Source organism: Argiope bruennichi, chromosome 1 (genome assembly GCF_947563725.1).
Source record: "Argiope bruennichi chromosome 1, qqArgBrue1.1, whole genome shotgun sequence".
Classification (NCBI taxonomy): Eukaryota; Metazoa; Arthropoda; class Arachnida; order Araneae; family Araneidae; genus Argiope; species Argiope bruennichi.
The window spans coordinates 29,793,156-29,811,362 of NC_079151.1; the positions used below are offsets into that span (position 1 = coordinate 29,793,156).

An 18,207-nucleotide genomic window follows, 5' to 3' on the forward strand; every position below is an offset into this window, starting at 1 on the left:
TTTTTGTTCCTGTACACTATTTTAATGGCCGGAGATATTGATTTTCTGATTTGCTTTCGGACACCCTTCATGGAACAAAAATGTTCGATATTACTTAGCTTAAGGATATTGACGATTGGAAAGTGTTTTTTTGGTTATGGGCCATAATTTAACGAACATCTTGTGTTCTTGTATTTCATTTGTTTCGAAAGCATTAAACGCTTCTTCAGTTTAGTGATTACTGCACTTTAAACGTCACAATTTTTCTATTGATTTTGGGAATAAATATTTATAAGTGTTCTATTTTTGTAAGAGTTTTGAAGTTTTCTCAATTATAGAGATAGATGAAGAATAAGTTTTGATAATGTTTCTATTGATATTTATGTTAAAATTTGATTGTACGTGGACTATCTACGAATTAGTAATGTGTCTATTTCGATCATAATTTTAGATATGGTTTAATGCATTAAATTTTAAACATAGTTAAAACTGAATATTTTATTATAAATTTGATTAAAAATATAAGAAGAAAAATCTTGCAAAAAGTTAAAATTTTTCAGTAAATTATTGCATTTTTAAGAACTAAACTGATTTTTATCAATAATGGGTTATAATAACTGAAATTCGTCTTTTTTTTATATCGCAGCAATTTGATATAAATCATACATTATATTACATTTTTTATATGCAAAGATTTTTTTGTGATTTTTGAAAAGAGAGAGAGAGAGAGAGAGAGAGAGAGAGAGAGAGAGAGAGAGAGAGAGAGAGAGAGAGAGAAAAGGAAAAGAACATATAAAAAATTATTTGAATTCCTTTCAGTAAATTTTATTCTCTATTTAGACAAACTATATGTATAAAGTTTTCTTATTTTTTTTTATGACCGAAACTATAGCTTTGCTAATTTTAAAGCATTTGATTAGATAATGTTAACTGATTAGTTAATTATCCCCCTTTGAAATTAAATTTCACTTGACACTATTCAATCATCTTCGCATTTTCATGCAAAGTGAAGTGAGCCTGCATCTGCAAAAACAATATGCTTATGAATGCAAGCAATAAACTTATTGAGAATACGTTTCAATGTAAAGTTATTGGTCGTCTTTTTGCTAACCTTTTTTTAAATGTATTATATTGTTTTTCATTTTAAATATTAAAAAGTTGAAAAATATATTTATAATTTCTTATTTATTAGTAATTTTTTTTGTGTTTAATATTTGTACCAAAAATTATTTTCGAGGAATTTATTTTACTAATTTTTTTTCAATAAATCATCCCTCCCTTTCCAAAAAAAAAAAAAAAAAAAAAAAAAAAAAAAGGTCGATGTATTTCAGAGAACATTTTTTCTTTCTTTGAAAATCATGTTAAATGCGCTGAAATTTCTCAGAAGACTAAAATTCTTTCCTGTAATGCGCTGAAATACTATTCATAATATTACTTAATCAAAATGAGTGGAGATTTTAGCATATGTTTTTAGTATTTACTTTTATAACATTTTCTACTTTTCTTGTAACTCTCTGAGTTTTCTGTGTACTTTTTTTCTTCTATTGATGCTCATTATAACTATTATGTACCTTTCAGGACTGTCGGGTGCTGGCAAGACGACCATTTCTTTTGGAGTGGAGGACTACCTGTGTTCCTTTGGTATCCCTGCCTACGCTCTAGACGGCGATAATGTGAGACATGGCCTGAACAAGAACTTGGGTTTCAGTCCTGAAGACAGGGAGGAAAACATCAGGAGAGTAGCCGAAGTAGCTAAGTTGTTTGCCGACAGTGGAGTGATAGCGCTGTCCAGTTTCATTAGTCCTTTTGCAAAAGTAAGATTTCTATTTTTAACTTTCATACGTGGTTTTAAAAAAATTGCCATTTGTGCCATCATGAAATAATTATTACACATTCACCATATGTAATAAATCATTCATAAAGTTTTGAGTGCAGTGTGGTGCCAAATAGTAAAAGAAAATATTTTGGCTATATTATTTTTTCATGGCAATTACAAAATGATTATGGAATTTTGAAATGAAATAACTTTAAAAGTATTAATCGAGTTCTGGTCAAGGAGGGAGAGAAGCAGAAGCAAACATCAAATTTTTATTTCTATTTTTCATTTTTTCGTGTGAGCCTCCAGATGTTGCGAGAATGCATTCTTGCATTGAGAAATAACAGGAAGAAAGAGGATTTACTATCAAGAAGCACTAAAGTGATCGAAGTGATGAGATTAACAGCCCTTCTTAAATTTCTGCACTTGCCTCCTGCTCTTTTAGAAATTTTTTTTTCTTTGAAGTTATTTTAAAAACATTATGAATGTGTTAACATTGGCAGGTACATTGAATGAGCTGCAGAAGCATATTTATATACATTATGTAACGACATATTCAAGTGTCTCCAGAGAACATTGAACTACTATATAAATGTTGTTTTATATCAAAAGGAAGGGCATATAAAATTATAAAAAAAAAGAAATGTTTTAACTTTTTATGTGATCATTAATTTTTATAATTTAAATAAAATTTTGAGTTTTGACGTAAAAGGATTTGAAATTTAATGTTAATTTTGCATTTATTTCTATATTTTCATGATACAAATTTTTTATATAAATTTCAATATTTGTGTCAAGAGTTTTTAGAGTTGTTCTGACGTTCTTGTGGTATTTACAAAAATGTGTCTTGAAACAAATTTCTAAGGAAGAATATTATATTTTTAGTCAAAAAAAAAAGTACTTGTGTTTAAGATGGATTTATAGTAATAATAGAAAATAAAGATAAAATTTTGTGTCTAATATGAGAACATTTTAAATTGTTTTTATTTAAAATGCAATTTTTGATAGAATATTTCTAGATTAGTTGTAAGAATTATCTTTTAAATGCCAATGAATTTCACTTTTCTATTTTGTTCCACATATACATACATACAAAAAATATGTGTTGAAATATTTATTTAAAATGAAAATTAATAGACTTGCTTTTTATTTGAAAACCATTATTTGAATCACTTTGAAATCTGTTTAAAAGGAAATAAATCTAAGAATGATTTCATTTTATGTTTTAATTTTCTCTAAAACTTGCATCAGGCATAAGAATTTTTCAGATTAGAATTTTATATTGAAATGTGACTCAGCAAATTCTTCAGACTTGAAAAGTCAATCTATAAATTTAATCACTCAATATTAGATTTCTTGTAAATAGATTTTTAATTGTTGCAAATTAAAAAAAGGAATCTGGTAATCTTTTATGATTCTATCATATTCGTACACTTCTACAAATGATATTTATTCTATTTGCTTTTGGAGATATCGCATTTTTTTTAATAATTTGCTTTTAAAAGAGTTAAAATACGTCATTTCATTTTCTTTTAGAGCAGTGTTAATGTATTTATCTGAAATTATTAACCTATTTTTAGCTATGTAATTAATAAATCTTTAATTTTGAAATTGAAGGACAGAAACCAGGCTAGACAAATTCACGAAGAAGCTGGCCTAACTTTCATTGAGTGTTTTGTGGATACTCCACTGGAAGTATGTGAACAAAGAGATGTTAAAGGATTATATAAGAAAGCTAGAGCTGGAGAGATCAAAGGTATTAAACTATTTTTTAAATGTTACATTATCACTCATAGTATCTTGTAAAATCTTAAAGTTATGAATTCAATGATTTAAAATGTTCCTGGGATAAATTTAAGAAGCTAGTTAACAAAGTTTCAAAAAAATACACATTTAAATAAGATGTATGCATATACATCTTATTTACATATTACATATTATTTACATCTTATTTACATATAGCTTATTATACAAATGCTTCATAATATCAATGTGATATATTTAAACAAATACAGTTGTACTTTAAAAAGGTACACAAAAATACCTTTTATTCTTGTTAGTAGCAATAGCTAATATTGTAAATGATTAAGTATAGGAGGTTTATTTTCTTAAAATTTGAATTTGGTTGTTTTCCATCTTACAGATGTTTAGATTTTATTTATAAAATCTTATACCATCAGCATACTTCAGGATATTAAAATGCTAATCAAAGCATCTAGAATACTTCCAGCTTAAAAAAAAAAATATCACGAAATGAAAATTGCAAATTAATCTTTAATTCTTTATTGAAATATAATTGGCATTTATCTTTTAAAAGAGGGCTTTGCTATTATTTAAAAAATATTACGTTAAATTATCATGTTTAATCAAACAACATTAATTAGAGTAATAAATTTCAGTTTATTAAAGCAAGTAATTGCATGAAATACCATTTTGTTTATAACATTGGTTGCAAATATTTATTTAGTGTCATAACAGTGGGTATTCATACATTGCTGTTTTTCAATAATTCAACAGTAAGTGTTTTATATATTTAAACTGAGAAATGCATGAAACATCTATTACTAATTGCTTACTAAACTTTTAGATTTTAATCTTTTATAGATGCTTTTGTAGTTTATTTATGCACATATTATGCAGTTTATTCATGGATTATATGAAAATAATCAAAATTGTAAATTCTGAAGAGGAATAATTAAATCAAAGTAATGAGAATCAATGCAAAAAAAAAAAAATGCAAATAAATAAACGCAAAAATGCGAAGAATATTATGAAATATTGTTCTTCAAGAAGTGAAATATTCCAAGTTGTTCAAAAGATGCATTTTTCCCCCCTCTTTTCTCAGTAGTGGCTAATCATTTAATTCTATGTCATTCATACCTTTTTACAACATGAGTTCTGCTTTATTATCTTTTCCCTCTATTTAATAATTTTAGTTTGAATTACATTTTCTCATAAATTTGGATACTTTTACAGACCTTGCTTTTAGTTCAAAATCCCCTTTTACCCTTCTACAGTGTATCATCCTGCACTGCATACATGATAATGCTGTCTATTTTATCAATTCTTAAGCTTACATTTTTTAAATACTGTATATGTTTTCTAACTTTATTGAATATTTTATTAAAGATCTTTTTTCCCTTTGATTTTAGTTTGCATTTTAAAGGGCATTAACAGCATATTAAACATTAATTTATCTACCATTTAGAAAAAATGAAATTATTAGCCTTATTATTATTTTTACTTTCCAGAATTATTCTCTATGTAGAAATATTCTCTATGTATGATTTTAATCACTCCGTGTAAATGTTTTAAATAATTTTTAGGTTTTACTGGAATTGATTCAAGCTATGAAAAGCCCGATCATCCTGATATTCACATTAAAGCAGGAGAATTGTCTGTCCAAGATTCTGTACAAAAAGTCATAAGGTTGCTTTTAGATAAAGTAAGTTATTGCTTTACCCTGATTTGTTTTTACATGACGTAATTTTTGTATCATTATAAGTGTCTTATTATAATATAAGCATACTAATGTGAATAGTAACATTATATTGCCATATACTAACATCAACAGTAAATCCTGTAAATGTATTATTTTTAATTTTCATAATATTTATAATATGCTTTTCAATTTTTAATCATAAAAATGGATTGCTACTATTTAAATTTCATGTTAATGCTATATTTTTTAAGGGCATCATCCCAGAATCTGTGCTGGACAATGTAAAAGAACTCTTTGTAGTGAACAGTCAAGTAGCACGAGCAAAGGCAGAAGCAGAAACCTTGCCTTCTGTAGAAATAAGTCCTGTAGACCTTCAGTGGGTTCAAGTACTTGCCGAAGGATGGGCTACTCCCTTGAAAGGATTCATGAGAGAGAGGGAGTATCTTCAGTGCCTTCATTTTGGATGCTTATTGGATGGTATGAGCTTTTTCTCAGTTTTTATAGTATTTTTTTAATGAAAATTTTGTTTTCTAAATAAAATAATTAGCTATTCTGTAACCTGCAAATAGAGTTGCTTTATTCTAATGATAATGTTTAATTTTAAATTTATGTAATATTTCTTATAACTGACTTGATACTTATTACTTAAGCTTATTACTTTTGTTGTTGAAACTGTATCTTACTTGGTATTATTTTAATATTTTCATGATCTATTTATCATTTTGATCATGGTTAGATAATTTAATACTGAGATGAATTATTAGAAATACCTCAATATATTTTATTTTTAATTCCTTATAACTAGAATGGTGAATTCATTTTAGATATACTTTTGTTATCTGATTTGCAATATTCTTTATTATTATCCTTTTTTAAATGTTTATATGAAATTGTCATGATTGAACTGAGTTTCCAACAAATATCTTTGCAATTCTGTAACTGCATTTTTATATTTTAGAGATTAAAACCCATTTTGATTTATATCATTTGAAATAAACTTATTAATTCAATGGATCAGATCAGACTTTCTTAGCAGGATGATTCCCCGTATGGTATTTTCATTACAGAAATGAACAATGACTTTTATATGTTTTTGTTTCTTAACTGATTTGAATGGAACTAAATTAGTGTATCACAAATTTTTTTTCCTATCCTTTTTTTTCAAATTCTATTTAGTCATATTACAGGATTAACTGAATGAGGATTTAAAATAGATATAGTCCAGAAGTTTTCAAACAGCAGTTTTCTGTTCAATATTTTGGAAATTTATACTTTGCATTTAAATTTTATGTAGGAGGAGTCACCAATCAGTCCATTCCTATTGTACTTCCCATTTCCACTGAAGACAAAGAACGCCTGTTTGATGTATCTGCATTTGCACTTCGCTACAATGGAAATTGTGTAGCCATCCTTAGAAATCCAGAATTCTTTGAACATCGCAAGGAAGAAAGATGCTCCCGTCAATTCGGGACAAGTAATAAAGGGCATCCTTATGTCAAGGTTTGTAATATTTCTAATGCTAAAATTATGGAAGTTTATATAACTGTGTATCATTATCACTATAAATTAAAATAACTGAATTATAACAGATTGTATTTTTTGAAACCATTCATTAATTTATTATGCCATTGTATTCTTCGTGACTCAGTCATGCTAATGTGTGATCTACTGCTCATGGTAAAACCAAAGCATGTTTTATCTAATTTTGGTAATGAGGCAAATTAAAAGTGTGGATCTAAACTAAATTATATTGAAAGAACAGATTAATGTTTACGTTTTTTGAAAATGTGCACACTGTAATTTAATTCATATTTTTATTATAACATTTGACCAGTTTTTATTCTGTTGTTTGCATCAATAACTTTAAAACACACACACGTGCACACACACACACACACACACACGTGCACACACACACACACACACACACACACACATACACACACACACACACACACACACACACACACACACACACACACACACACACACACAATTCCTACTTGAATAATATAGAACTAGGAAGGAGAAATTATTTCATCAGGGAAATTCATCTGTTGCAAAAAGGAAATTAATAGAGCCAGTTAATAAATTGTGAGCAGGGAAGAGAAAGAGAAAAATTATGGGAGAAGAAGGGTTAAAATAACTCCATAAAAATACTTGAAACATTTCATTATGTTTTACTTTCTTCCATTTGTTAGAAATTTTAGAAATTTACCAAAAAAATTAGAATGGATTGCGTTTTAAGTTGTATGAGAAATAAGTTTGAATTTAACTGTTTTGAATCTATCCATTCGCTATTTTTAAAGTGAGATTCATAATATTGATCTATGATCTGAGAGAAGGCCGGCAATTGAGTTTAAATCTTTCTCTTAATTTCTACTCATATTAGCTTTGGGATCCTGAGATCTTGCATTGGCTTAGATGTTTGTCAAATTTTTGATGGAATTAAGTTTTAGAACTGACTACTGAAATTATACCACCAAGTCTGCATTTAAAAAACTTGTTTTTAAAATTAACAATGATTTTTTTAACCTTTATTTCAAATTTCTTATATGTTGCATTGCATTTTTTAATTTAATTATTCTACTGCTCATTTTATTTTATTCCATTTAGTTCTTTCCTCTGGTTTAATCATTTTTAAAGCAAATTTTATTTTACTTGATTTACTTTATTTACATGAAATAACTTGTTCTCTAATAAAAATTATCTTGATTAAAAAGTGATATATATAATTGCAATAAAAATAAATCATTTTATTAATTTTAAACTTTTTTCTTTTCTGTTGATGTTATATCATAAATGTGTTTATTTAAATATTCACAATCATAAAATATCATTTATAACTCTAGATGGTTTATGAAAGTGGTGATTGGCTTGCTGGTGGGAATTTAGAAGTTTTGGAAAGAATCAGACAGAATGATGGTTTAGATGAGTATCGTCTTACACCCAATGAACTTAGAGCAAAATTTAAACAAATGGGAGTGAGTGTGATATATTCTCTTTTGAGCCATATTTTAGTAATCATTTTTTAAATTTCATTTATTGAAAGAGTATATATTTATTATTAAATTATTATTTTTCAAAATATATTTCTAAATTTTAGGCTGATGCTGTTTTTGCCTTCCAACTGAGGAACCCAGTCCATAATGGCCATGCTCTGCTCATGCGAGAGACGAAAAAACAACTTATTGAGCGAGGCTACAAGAAGCCAGTTTTGCTTCTTCATCCTTTAGGTGAGAAACTAAAAACAATTTATTAGAATCCACAACTAGTAATATTTATTCATAGATTTTTTTTTTAAATTTGTGCATTATTGTTTTTATATAAAAAAAATGTATGATTTTATTTAGTTTTTCATTAGCATTATTTTTTGAACCTACGTTTTATTTTAAGAGGCTGATTCCATGATTTTGTCTAAAGATCAGATAGTAAGAACAAAAGTTGATATCTTCACAGAACCAAATTTTTCTATGAAATAACATAACAACTGAATGTATGAAAAACATGATAATGATTCTATCTAATAACTAACAGTACATTATCTTATATTGTGCTGTTGATTTCATGTCCTTTTTTATTGTAATGCAATGGATTTTACTATTAAATTGTACAAGTAGACATGAAGTGAATGAGTTGTCTTCTTTAGAATTAAATGAAAGTTTGATAGTGAAAAATATTAGGTATACAGAAGAATAATATTTATTTTGGTTCATTGCACAATTTTCTCATAAAGAATGATAAATATTGATTTGGAATAGATGCTGTAATAATGAATTTGGTTTGATGATTAAAAGATTATGAATTATTTTAAGACTGCATATCTGATACACTAGTGCAAAGTATATCTGATATAGGCTCCAGTTCCTCATATTTAATTGCTGATCGGTTTTACTGTGTTTTGTAGGGTTCTTGCTTGGAAAACATCTGATTATGATTTAGAATGTTATTTTTTTTTGTTTCATATTGCAACCCCAAAATATATTTTTGTAATTTTTTTAATGGATTAAAAAATTATATAATTTAGAGGGAATGATGTTAGGTCTTATTATTTTGTTTATATTTGTTTAGTTTGTACCATGCATATTGTTGGATTTCCTTCTAAATTAAGAGAAATTGTCCCTATTTTGGATGAATTTGGACATGTTTTCAACAATTATTCTGAGCCTGCATTGTTAGTACATAAGCATATTTTTCATAGCACATATGTAACGTAAATACAAATATCAGCATATTTTCTATTTTTTTCATAAACAGGATAGTGTAATATTATCTTGTTGTTAGTGTCATCAAATAATTTTTTTTCAAAAAATTGAGTTTTTTTAAAAATTTAATTTAATTTTTTTTTTTTGTTTGGCCGATTAATGATAAATTATTCTGAAAGGATTGACTAACTTATTTATAGTTAATTGTCTTTCATAAAATATTAACATAGTGAAAAAGAGATAATGCCAGACAGATTTTACTGCTGATATTTGTACAATTGGTATTTAATATACTTTAAATTCATATGTTTGCTTTTGCTTTTTAATGAATTATATTTTTTCAGTGCACACTTTTCAAAGAAGAACAAATGTTTCAATTAGAATTATATGTTCTTTATTGTAAACATGGCAGGATTTTTACAGAGAAAACAGTATTTGTGTCAATCTTTTTGAAAAGAATTCCAGTGTATGACTGTTCTGGAACAATGGGTTTGAAGAATTTGTTATAATTGCCAAAATACGATCCAAATTGAAAGAAAATATCCGATTACTCATGCAAGTTTTTATAAATTCAGACTAGAAACTATCACTTAACTAGAAAAACAACTGATTAGGAAAATCGAATGCATAATAATGGACTAGCATAGTGAAAGTTATATACTTTAATTTTTAATGTTTTGGTTAAATTAAATATTTATTACACATATGTGTATATTTACTAACTTATTTATGGTGCATTAAAAATTATTATTATTTTATTTAGGCGGTTGGACCAAAGATGATGATGTCCCCTTGAAAGTGAGAATAGCTCAGCATAAAGCTGTTCTAAGCGAAGGAGTATTGGATCCAGAATCGACAATTCTTGCCATATTCCCTTCTCCCATGATGTATGCTGGACCTACTGAGGTAATGTTTTTAGCTGATTAATAATGAATTTATATTAATGATGATTTTCTAATATTATTATGAATTACCATTTGTACCATGGAACCTGTTTAATTTGAACATTTTCAATTCCAGTTGATCAGTAATTTGAATTATTCTGCGGTTTTTTCAGTTTTTTTAATAACATTTTATATTAAGATTATATCATCTGTTATGTGAATTATTTTTGTTAATTTGGAAACTAAAAACTAAAATTTGAAAATAAAATTGTGTTTATTAATAAATATGTTCTGTTCTTTGTTAGTTATTGCAAGTGAAACACTTTTTAAGATTCTTACTTTTAAAGAGGAGATGATTGCTGTTTAATGTAATAAATAAAAAAAGCATCATTTTTTATTACAAAGGTTGAACAAATGAAATATGAACAATTATGTTAAATTTGATGTTTTTATTCTACAATCTTTGTTTTCTTTGGTAGAATTAGGCATTTATACATACACATTATGCATTACATTATTATTAACTTTTTCATCAATTGTCAAATTTACCTTTTCATTTCAACACATTTTTAATTGAATCCATAGGTTAATAAGTTATTTTATGCTTAAAATTTTTTTTTTTATTTTTGTAACTTTCTGAAAATATTCTTGTTTTTATTTATTTATTATTTTTCTTATTGGACCTTTTGGAAATATATAGGAAACTAGCCAATAATACCATTAATAATGTGTTAATAGTACTCTAAAATTTAATAATATATAAAATTAGTATTTTATTATTTAATTGACTTCTGTATGCCCTTCCCCAGCCTAGTGGCCCTAGACATCTGCCTAGTTGGGGATATTCTGCTAATTGTTTACAAAAAGCTGCATTATTGTATGATGTTTATACATGAAAGTTTACTTGCTGATAATTAATTAATTAATTATTATTTTTTAAAACATTAAAAAAGTCAGAAATAAATCTTTACTGCCATTTTATACTTAAAAAGATTTACTATCTCTGGTACTTATTTTTAGATCAAGTTGTTCTTAAAGTTCCACTGTCCTTTCTAGTAAAATGTCCATTTTTTATAAACACAATTGTATGTCTATTTATATTATGGCAATTTATTTTTCAGGTTCAATGGCATGCCAAAGCTAGGATGTCTACAGGTGCCAATTTCTACATTGTAGGAAGGGATCCTGCCGGAATGCCCCATCCAGATACTAAGAAAGATCTTTATGAACCTACACATGGAGCTAAAGTAAGTTCATAATTCTTGTGACAAATTATTACCTTTATTATCCAACTTGCAAAAAAAAAAAAAAAAAAAAAAATTGTATTCAATTTTACATTTAATTTAATTAACTATAAGAATGGCTGTTCTTTATTAAGTGCAGAATTCTATTTTAGTTTAAATTATGTGTACTGGTTTTTTTTTTCAAATGTAACTTTTTATAATTCATTAAAATTGTTATTGATGCATATCAGTTATTGACCTGTTTTTGACTTCTAGAGTTCTTTAATATTAATATTTATTTTGTGAGATCAAAAGATTTAAGCAAGCGATTGTGTGGATTTATTATAAATTTCAGAAATAAATTCTTCTTTCCATCAGCATTACAAATAATTGTTCATAATTTGAAAATAATCTTTTTCCCAGTAACTTTTATTAATACTTTTATCAGAAAATTTAAGCGAATATTCATATTAGTGTGATTTTTGTATTGACTTTAAAAAAACCTTAATTGGAAAAATTTAATAAAATAATTATAATAATGTAAAAATAATCTTAGGATTTTTTAAACATTTGTTCTAAAAATTCATTACACTTCTAGATTTTTATATGGCGAATCGGATGTATTTTTGAGTTGTATTTTTTCATTTATAAAACTTGTTTTATTATTTTTATGCAACATTTTATAAATATAAATATAAATGAGTATATATAAAATAATATACTGCTATTTAAAAACAATATCACGTACCAAAAATCCCGGTAGTACGCAGCATGTTTCCAAGCTCTTCATGGTAGTCCATGAAGACTTCGTTTTTAAAACTAAAATTTCGCTTTCGATTTTTGTAGGTTTTGACGATGGCTCCTGGCCTTACACAGCTGGAAATCATTCCTTTCCGTGTTGCAGCTTATGATTTGACCAAAAAGCAGATGGCTTTGTTTGATCCCAACCGTAAACAGGACTTTGAATTTATCTCTGGAACAAAGATGCGTTACTTAGCACGCAATAATCTGCAGCCTCCAGATGGTTTTATGGCACCCTCAGCGTGGAAGGTCCTCTCTGAATATTACAAATCCCTCTCGGACAAGTCATAATGTCAACTTCACCCTAAAATTTTATCCTCACAGTCTAACCTCGATTCTCTGTATGAGGTTTTAGTTTCCTTTTTTTTTTTAACTTTTTTTTTCCTGGTCGTTTCTGAAATATTATCCTTAACTTCAATGCTTTTGCTGTTTATATTAGACTTTGAAGTTTAACTCTTGTTGACTTGATGAGATTAAAATTTGATATTGAAAAAGGTAGCACTTGTTTGTATCTATAAAAGGCACATTAAAAGAAAACGCTGTGTGGTTTTTGCTGTATGTGGCAGAATTATACCAGTGTTATTATTATTATTGTTGATATTGTTGTTACTATTACTGACTCTCTTTTTATTCTTTTGTATTGCTGAATTCAGCACATGAAAAGTGGTTGAATATATTTCAGGCATTGTTTTCTTTTATTTGACATCTTCACTTAAATTTTCAAATAGAGTTAATCGAATTTTTTTATTAGTTTAATAGTTAAGACTCAGATATTCAGTATCTAGAACAAAAGTTTATGTTTATGTACTTTCTATGTGGTATACTTATTATTTACATTTTATCAAGTGTTTTATGCATATGCTTCTTGCGAATGCTGATATTTTGTTTTATTAGTGTATTTATTTTTACCATTGCAGAAAATCGAGGTTTAACTGATTCTTATGTGCCGCAAAAGGCTGTAAATTGTTAAATAAATGATCACACAAATTTTATATTTGGCAGACGAATATTATTACTGTGGCATATGAATATATTTTGTGAATAATTGTCGTGTGCTTGTTCTATCTTTGATAATTTAAAAATTTCTCTACTTTTCAAGCTAGTCAAGCTTATGATATTTAAAGAAACCAGTATTTTTATAATTGAAAAAAATGATCTCCTATTTATTTGGGAAATCTTAAAAGAAAATTTAAATCCTCTCAATTTAGCTATCTCTATATATTCCAGTTAAAAAAGAGTAAGCAGAGATTGTTCTAAATATCAAAAAACGTTGTAAACATTAAATTAATTTATATTATTTTCAATGAATAGCTATTAAACAATTTTTCCATGGTTATTTCTGTACAAGAGGAGATAGAAAATGAAGGTTCAAGAATAAATTTTTTAGTAATATATAATATATATAATTATAATTTCAAAATATATAATTTCAAAAAAGAAAGAAAGAAAAAAAAAAAAAAAGAATGAAGTTGGTGGGAGGCAGAGAGAGTGAGAGAGAATTTTAAGAATTAAACTATTTCCTGTAATGTATTTAAAGGCTGTATAAAATTGATTAATCAACAGTAAATTTTATAGGCAGTAAAATCTTTATGTATTTTCTTATTTGACTTTTTTTATCCCTAAAAATGTGGTAAAAACATTCTTATTATTGCTAATCAATTACAATTTTATCTGTTATTCTTTTGTGTTTTCTCATTCCTAATTTGTAAACCTTGTATGTACTTACTAGAATTTTTATATAAGTTTTATTTTAATATATTTTTATTATTATTCTTAAAAGTTTCTGTGCCTTGATATAAATTTGAAAAATTATCTTTTTTACTATTAATAAATAATACTCAGTTTCTTATTTTGTGCTCTATGGCATCAATTATTAAAAACACATATCGCCATTATGTATATATGAGCTGCATCTTAAAAAAATTAGAATATCAGAAAAGCTGAAAAAATTGCAAAGCACATGCTTATTAGTGTTAGAAACTTACATTTCCATAGAACTATTAAAGTATGGCATTGATATTAAATATTAAAAACATATAGCAAAATTTTCTCATTGTTATTTTTATTAAATTATTTGTAATAAAACTTTTGAATATTTGTAAAATTTTAATTAATTTATTTAAAAACCAGTATTACTCAATCTTAACTGATGGGACTTATGAAATATGAAAACTTAGACATGTTTGGTATTAATTTTTGTATTTTAATAAATTTTATGATAAGTTTGTTTTTAAAAATATTGAAGTTCAGTATAGCACCCTAACTTCAGTAAACCTATAATTTGAATACCATGTAGATATATGAATTTGCCAATTTTACATAATTCTATTTGTTTTTCATTCTAGTGTAAAACTCATTCTTATTTTATGATGATATTATTAAATTGAATCGTAGACTCCTGGCTAGATTGTGCTGGTCATAATCTGATTTTTACAAATTTTAACAAATTTAATTTATATAAAGCTTTTGTATATATTTAGATTGTATTAAACAAACAGCAATAACTTGTGATTTGAAAAAATTCTGAATGTTGTGCATTTAAAAGTGCTATTACTGGGTATTATCATATGCTAAATTATTATTTACTTGAATTGAGTTTTTTTTATGTCTATTATGACTATTATCTTTCTTTGTTATCCAATTCCTCTTTTATGTAACCTTTTGTAGAAGAATTGGCTTTGTGTGATATTTGATCAAAATATTACTTTTTGTGTGTGTTATGAATTGTTTTATGGGTAGGTGCCAGTATATAGATAAAGAAAATAAGCATACTCACATTATTCACTCAAGTTAATATTTTGCAAAGATTCCTCGATGTGTTTTGTTTTATTTATGTTTCCTTTGTTCTTTATTATGAGGTTTAAGATATTATTTATAGAACATTTATATTTGAAGATTGCCATTCTGTGTTTTTGATATCTTTCATCCGTGTTTTCTAAAGGTTCTTAAACCATATCAGTTTATAAGAATTTTTTAAAAACTGTCATGATTAAAATTATAGAATTTTCAACTAAAAGATAGTATACATATTTTTGGGACAATAACTATTTTGATCCTAAATGCATTTGATAAACATAAAATGTTTTATAATCAAAAATAAATTTTGTACTTTGAATTTTAATGTATGTTTTTTTTTTATTTCAACAAATGATGCATATGATTTCTAAATAAAAAAAATCATTTGGATATCCTCAGTATTTAAAGCAATATTTTATGTGATGCTCCTTTCATTTTTTGTTATGGCATTATTATATTAATTTGTGCTGTACATATTTATATTAAGGAAAAAAATCTCATTCTGGTCTTGCTCTTTAGTAATAAAAATAATAAGAAAATATTAAAAAATAGGAAGAAGAAAGGAATTTTTAAAAAATACCAAGGTAATTAAAATTTAAATAAATAATTCCCCTTTTACAATTAATTTAGATGTTCCCTTTGACAAATTGAAAATTTAACTCTTATGCTCTTGCAGGAATAATTTTTTTGACTCAACATACTAAAGATAAACTGTTCATGATTTCTATCTTTTTGTTCTTTATTAATATTTAAAATTCGAAATATTTCTATTATTTTAGAATATATAAAGAAAAAAACATGTATGTCGTTTTAAATAATTTTACCTTGACATCATCCTTTATAGATAATATTATCATTATTATTTTTTGTCATAAACGATTTGATAAAAGATCGTTGGTGAAAGAAAAATGATAAATTAGCCCAAAATAGGAAATTTTTATGCATATGCTTTGTCAAGAAGGCTAGCTCTGAAAAAATGATAATAATTGGATTTTCTTTCTTTCTTTTTTTTTTTTTTTTTTTGTAATTGCGAGGTTTTTTGTTTATTTACCTTTAAGTTTGCATTTAGAAAGCAAATTATTTTAAATTTTTTACTAATTATTATTTTTTTAAAAATTTATTTGAAAAAGTTATATGGATATACCTAATTTGAACTATATATTTCTGTTTTTTATATGTTGTTTTGGTTTGGATCACTTGAATATTTATTCATCTAATTTTAAAGTTAACATTACTGTGCTATATATATCTAAGAAAGGATATTAGTAATGTTTCTGGAATTCAAATTTTTCTGCTATCACTGAGACCAGTTTGAGAGATTTTTCTTTAAAAAAAATTGAATGTGAGCAAATTATTATGTGAGCTATTTTATTATTTCAAATGTGTAATGAATTGTTTTGTTTGTAAACATGGGAACATTTCCTTGGAAGCAATATATATTTTTGTTGACAAAAGAATCACTTTGAAATGTTCTATTGTATACACAAATGTTAGAAATGCACTGTTAAATGGTCACATTGTTTTATTATAGAAAACAGAGATTTATGTAACATATTGCTAATAAAAACATACGTTACACTTAAGAATTTGGTTTGTTGTAGCTTCTGAAACATTTTAAAGTAAAAATATGATGTAAATCATGTGTTAAAAGGGTTTGAAAATATGGCAATATACATATGTAGGAAAATTAAATTAATATTGAAAAAAATGGAGAATTGGATTTAAACTGGTAGAATTATTCATTTATTATTTCAGTCATGTTTTCTTTTTAGCAAAAATAATCTTTTCTCACACAATTTATATTATATAAGAGATAAATTTACAGTTTTTGATTTCCATTTTATATAAGAAAAATATAATATATCACACTGGAAAATATAATTTTTCATTGGATTATTTGGATTTTAAAAACTCCTAATAAGCTTTAGAAAGATAAAGCAAACCAGTAAAAATCAATTTTAAATAAGAATTTTATTATAACACCTTGTATATGTTCTAATAATAAAAAATAGCCAAAATTTCAAATAAAAAAATTTTTTTTGAAGCTTAGTTTTATTAAATGTACAAAAATGAAATTAAAAAAAAATCATTTATGAGTTATAGCCTTTATCTACATGCGAATGCGCAGGTCTACAAATGGGCAGCCTGATGGCGGTTTTGGTTCAATATTTGATATAGTTTTAAAACTTTAGATGCTAAAACTGCATGCGAAATTTTATCTAGCTTTTTATACTTTGTAGTTATAGTGTTCACTTGCACTCAGACATATGAACTTCTTGCGATTGGTTTTCTTCCAAAATTTGGTGTAAAGACTATACACCAAATTTCACCCATCTAGTTCAAATCATTTTTGAGTCATGATGTTCAAAGACAAAGATATGTAATTCCAAAAACGTTTTTTTATTTTTTTTTTGATACAGGGAAATCTGAACTGAAAAATTTGTCAAAACTTAAAATTTTTTATATATATATATATTATTATTTTTTTACAGTAATACGAATGATTACTATACTTTCTCTTTGCAGGAGAGAAAGTAAAAATTAGAGTCACTTGCACATGATATCACGTTTGTTTTCTGCGATTTTATTCGTCTCTCACTACAACAATAAATATTTTCTTTTTCATGTGTTTTTAGTTTCTGTGGAAACAGTGTAAAATTATAGGCGAGGAAATGTATAATAAATAAAATAAATTGGTTTTCTTAGAAAATTATTTATAGGCTATTTCGACTACACTGCATCTCGGTGCTTTCTCTTTCTTCTGTGATAAACAGTTGTCTGTGAGATTTTCAGGATCTTGTGCAAATTGCTGAAGGCTAAGGTGGAATTTTACAAAGACCAACATTAGACAAATTTTATAAAGGCAACATGTTTTTCAAGAAAATTATATAAAATCTCATGCTTGTCATTTCGTTTTATTCTTCGAATCCATTAGCTTTTATTGATAGGCCTAAAATTTGAGCAAATTCCAATAATACTTTGCAATTCTGAAGTAGCAGTTGCATTGGAAAATAAAATATTAAATTTTTTTCTTTGAGTAAAATCAATTCATAAGATGCTG

General features: G+C 25.9%; 1 protein-coding gene across 4 annotated transcripts in view; it reads left to right on the forward strand.

Moving 5' to 3' along the window:
- The window catches only part of LOC129975604 (bifunctional 3'-phosphoadenosine 5'-phosphosulfate synthase-like), a 56,932-nt gene extending 43,162 nt beyond the window's left edge, over positions 1 to 13,770 (forward strand). For all 4 annotated transcript variants that reach the window (XM_056088794.1, XM_056088884.1, XM_056088712.1 and 1 more), the window contains exons 3-12: positions 1,558 to 1,793; positions 3,413 to 3,551; positions 5,122 to 5,240; positions 5,489 to 5,714; positions 6,532 to 6,737; positions 8,090 to 8,221; positions 8,344 to 8,473; positions 10,206 to 10,348; positions 11,448 to 11,573; positions 12,396 to 13,770. In XM_056088794.1, coding sequence (XP_055944769.1) covers positions 1,558 to 1,793; positions 3,413 to 3,551; positions 5,122 to 5,240; positions 5,489 to 5,714; positions 6,532 to 6,737; positions 8,090 to 8,221; positions 8,344 to 8,473; positions 10,206 to 10,348; positions 11,448 to 11,573; positions 12,396 to 12,641 — 1,703 coding nt within the window. In that variant the 3' untranslated portion in view covers positions 12,642 to 13,770. The remainder of the gene's footprint in view (positions 1 to 1,557; positions 1,794 to 3,412; positions 3,552 to 5,121; positions 5,241 to 5,488; positions 5,715 to 6,531; positions 6,738 to 8,089; positions 8,222 to 8,343; positions 8,474 to 10,205; positions 10,349 to 11,447; positions 11,574 to 12,395) is intronic.
- The last annotated feature ends 4,437 nt before the right edge of the window (positions 13,771 to 18,207 follow it).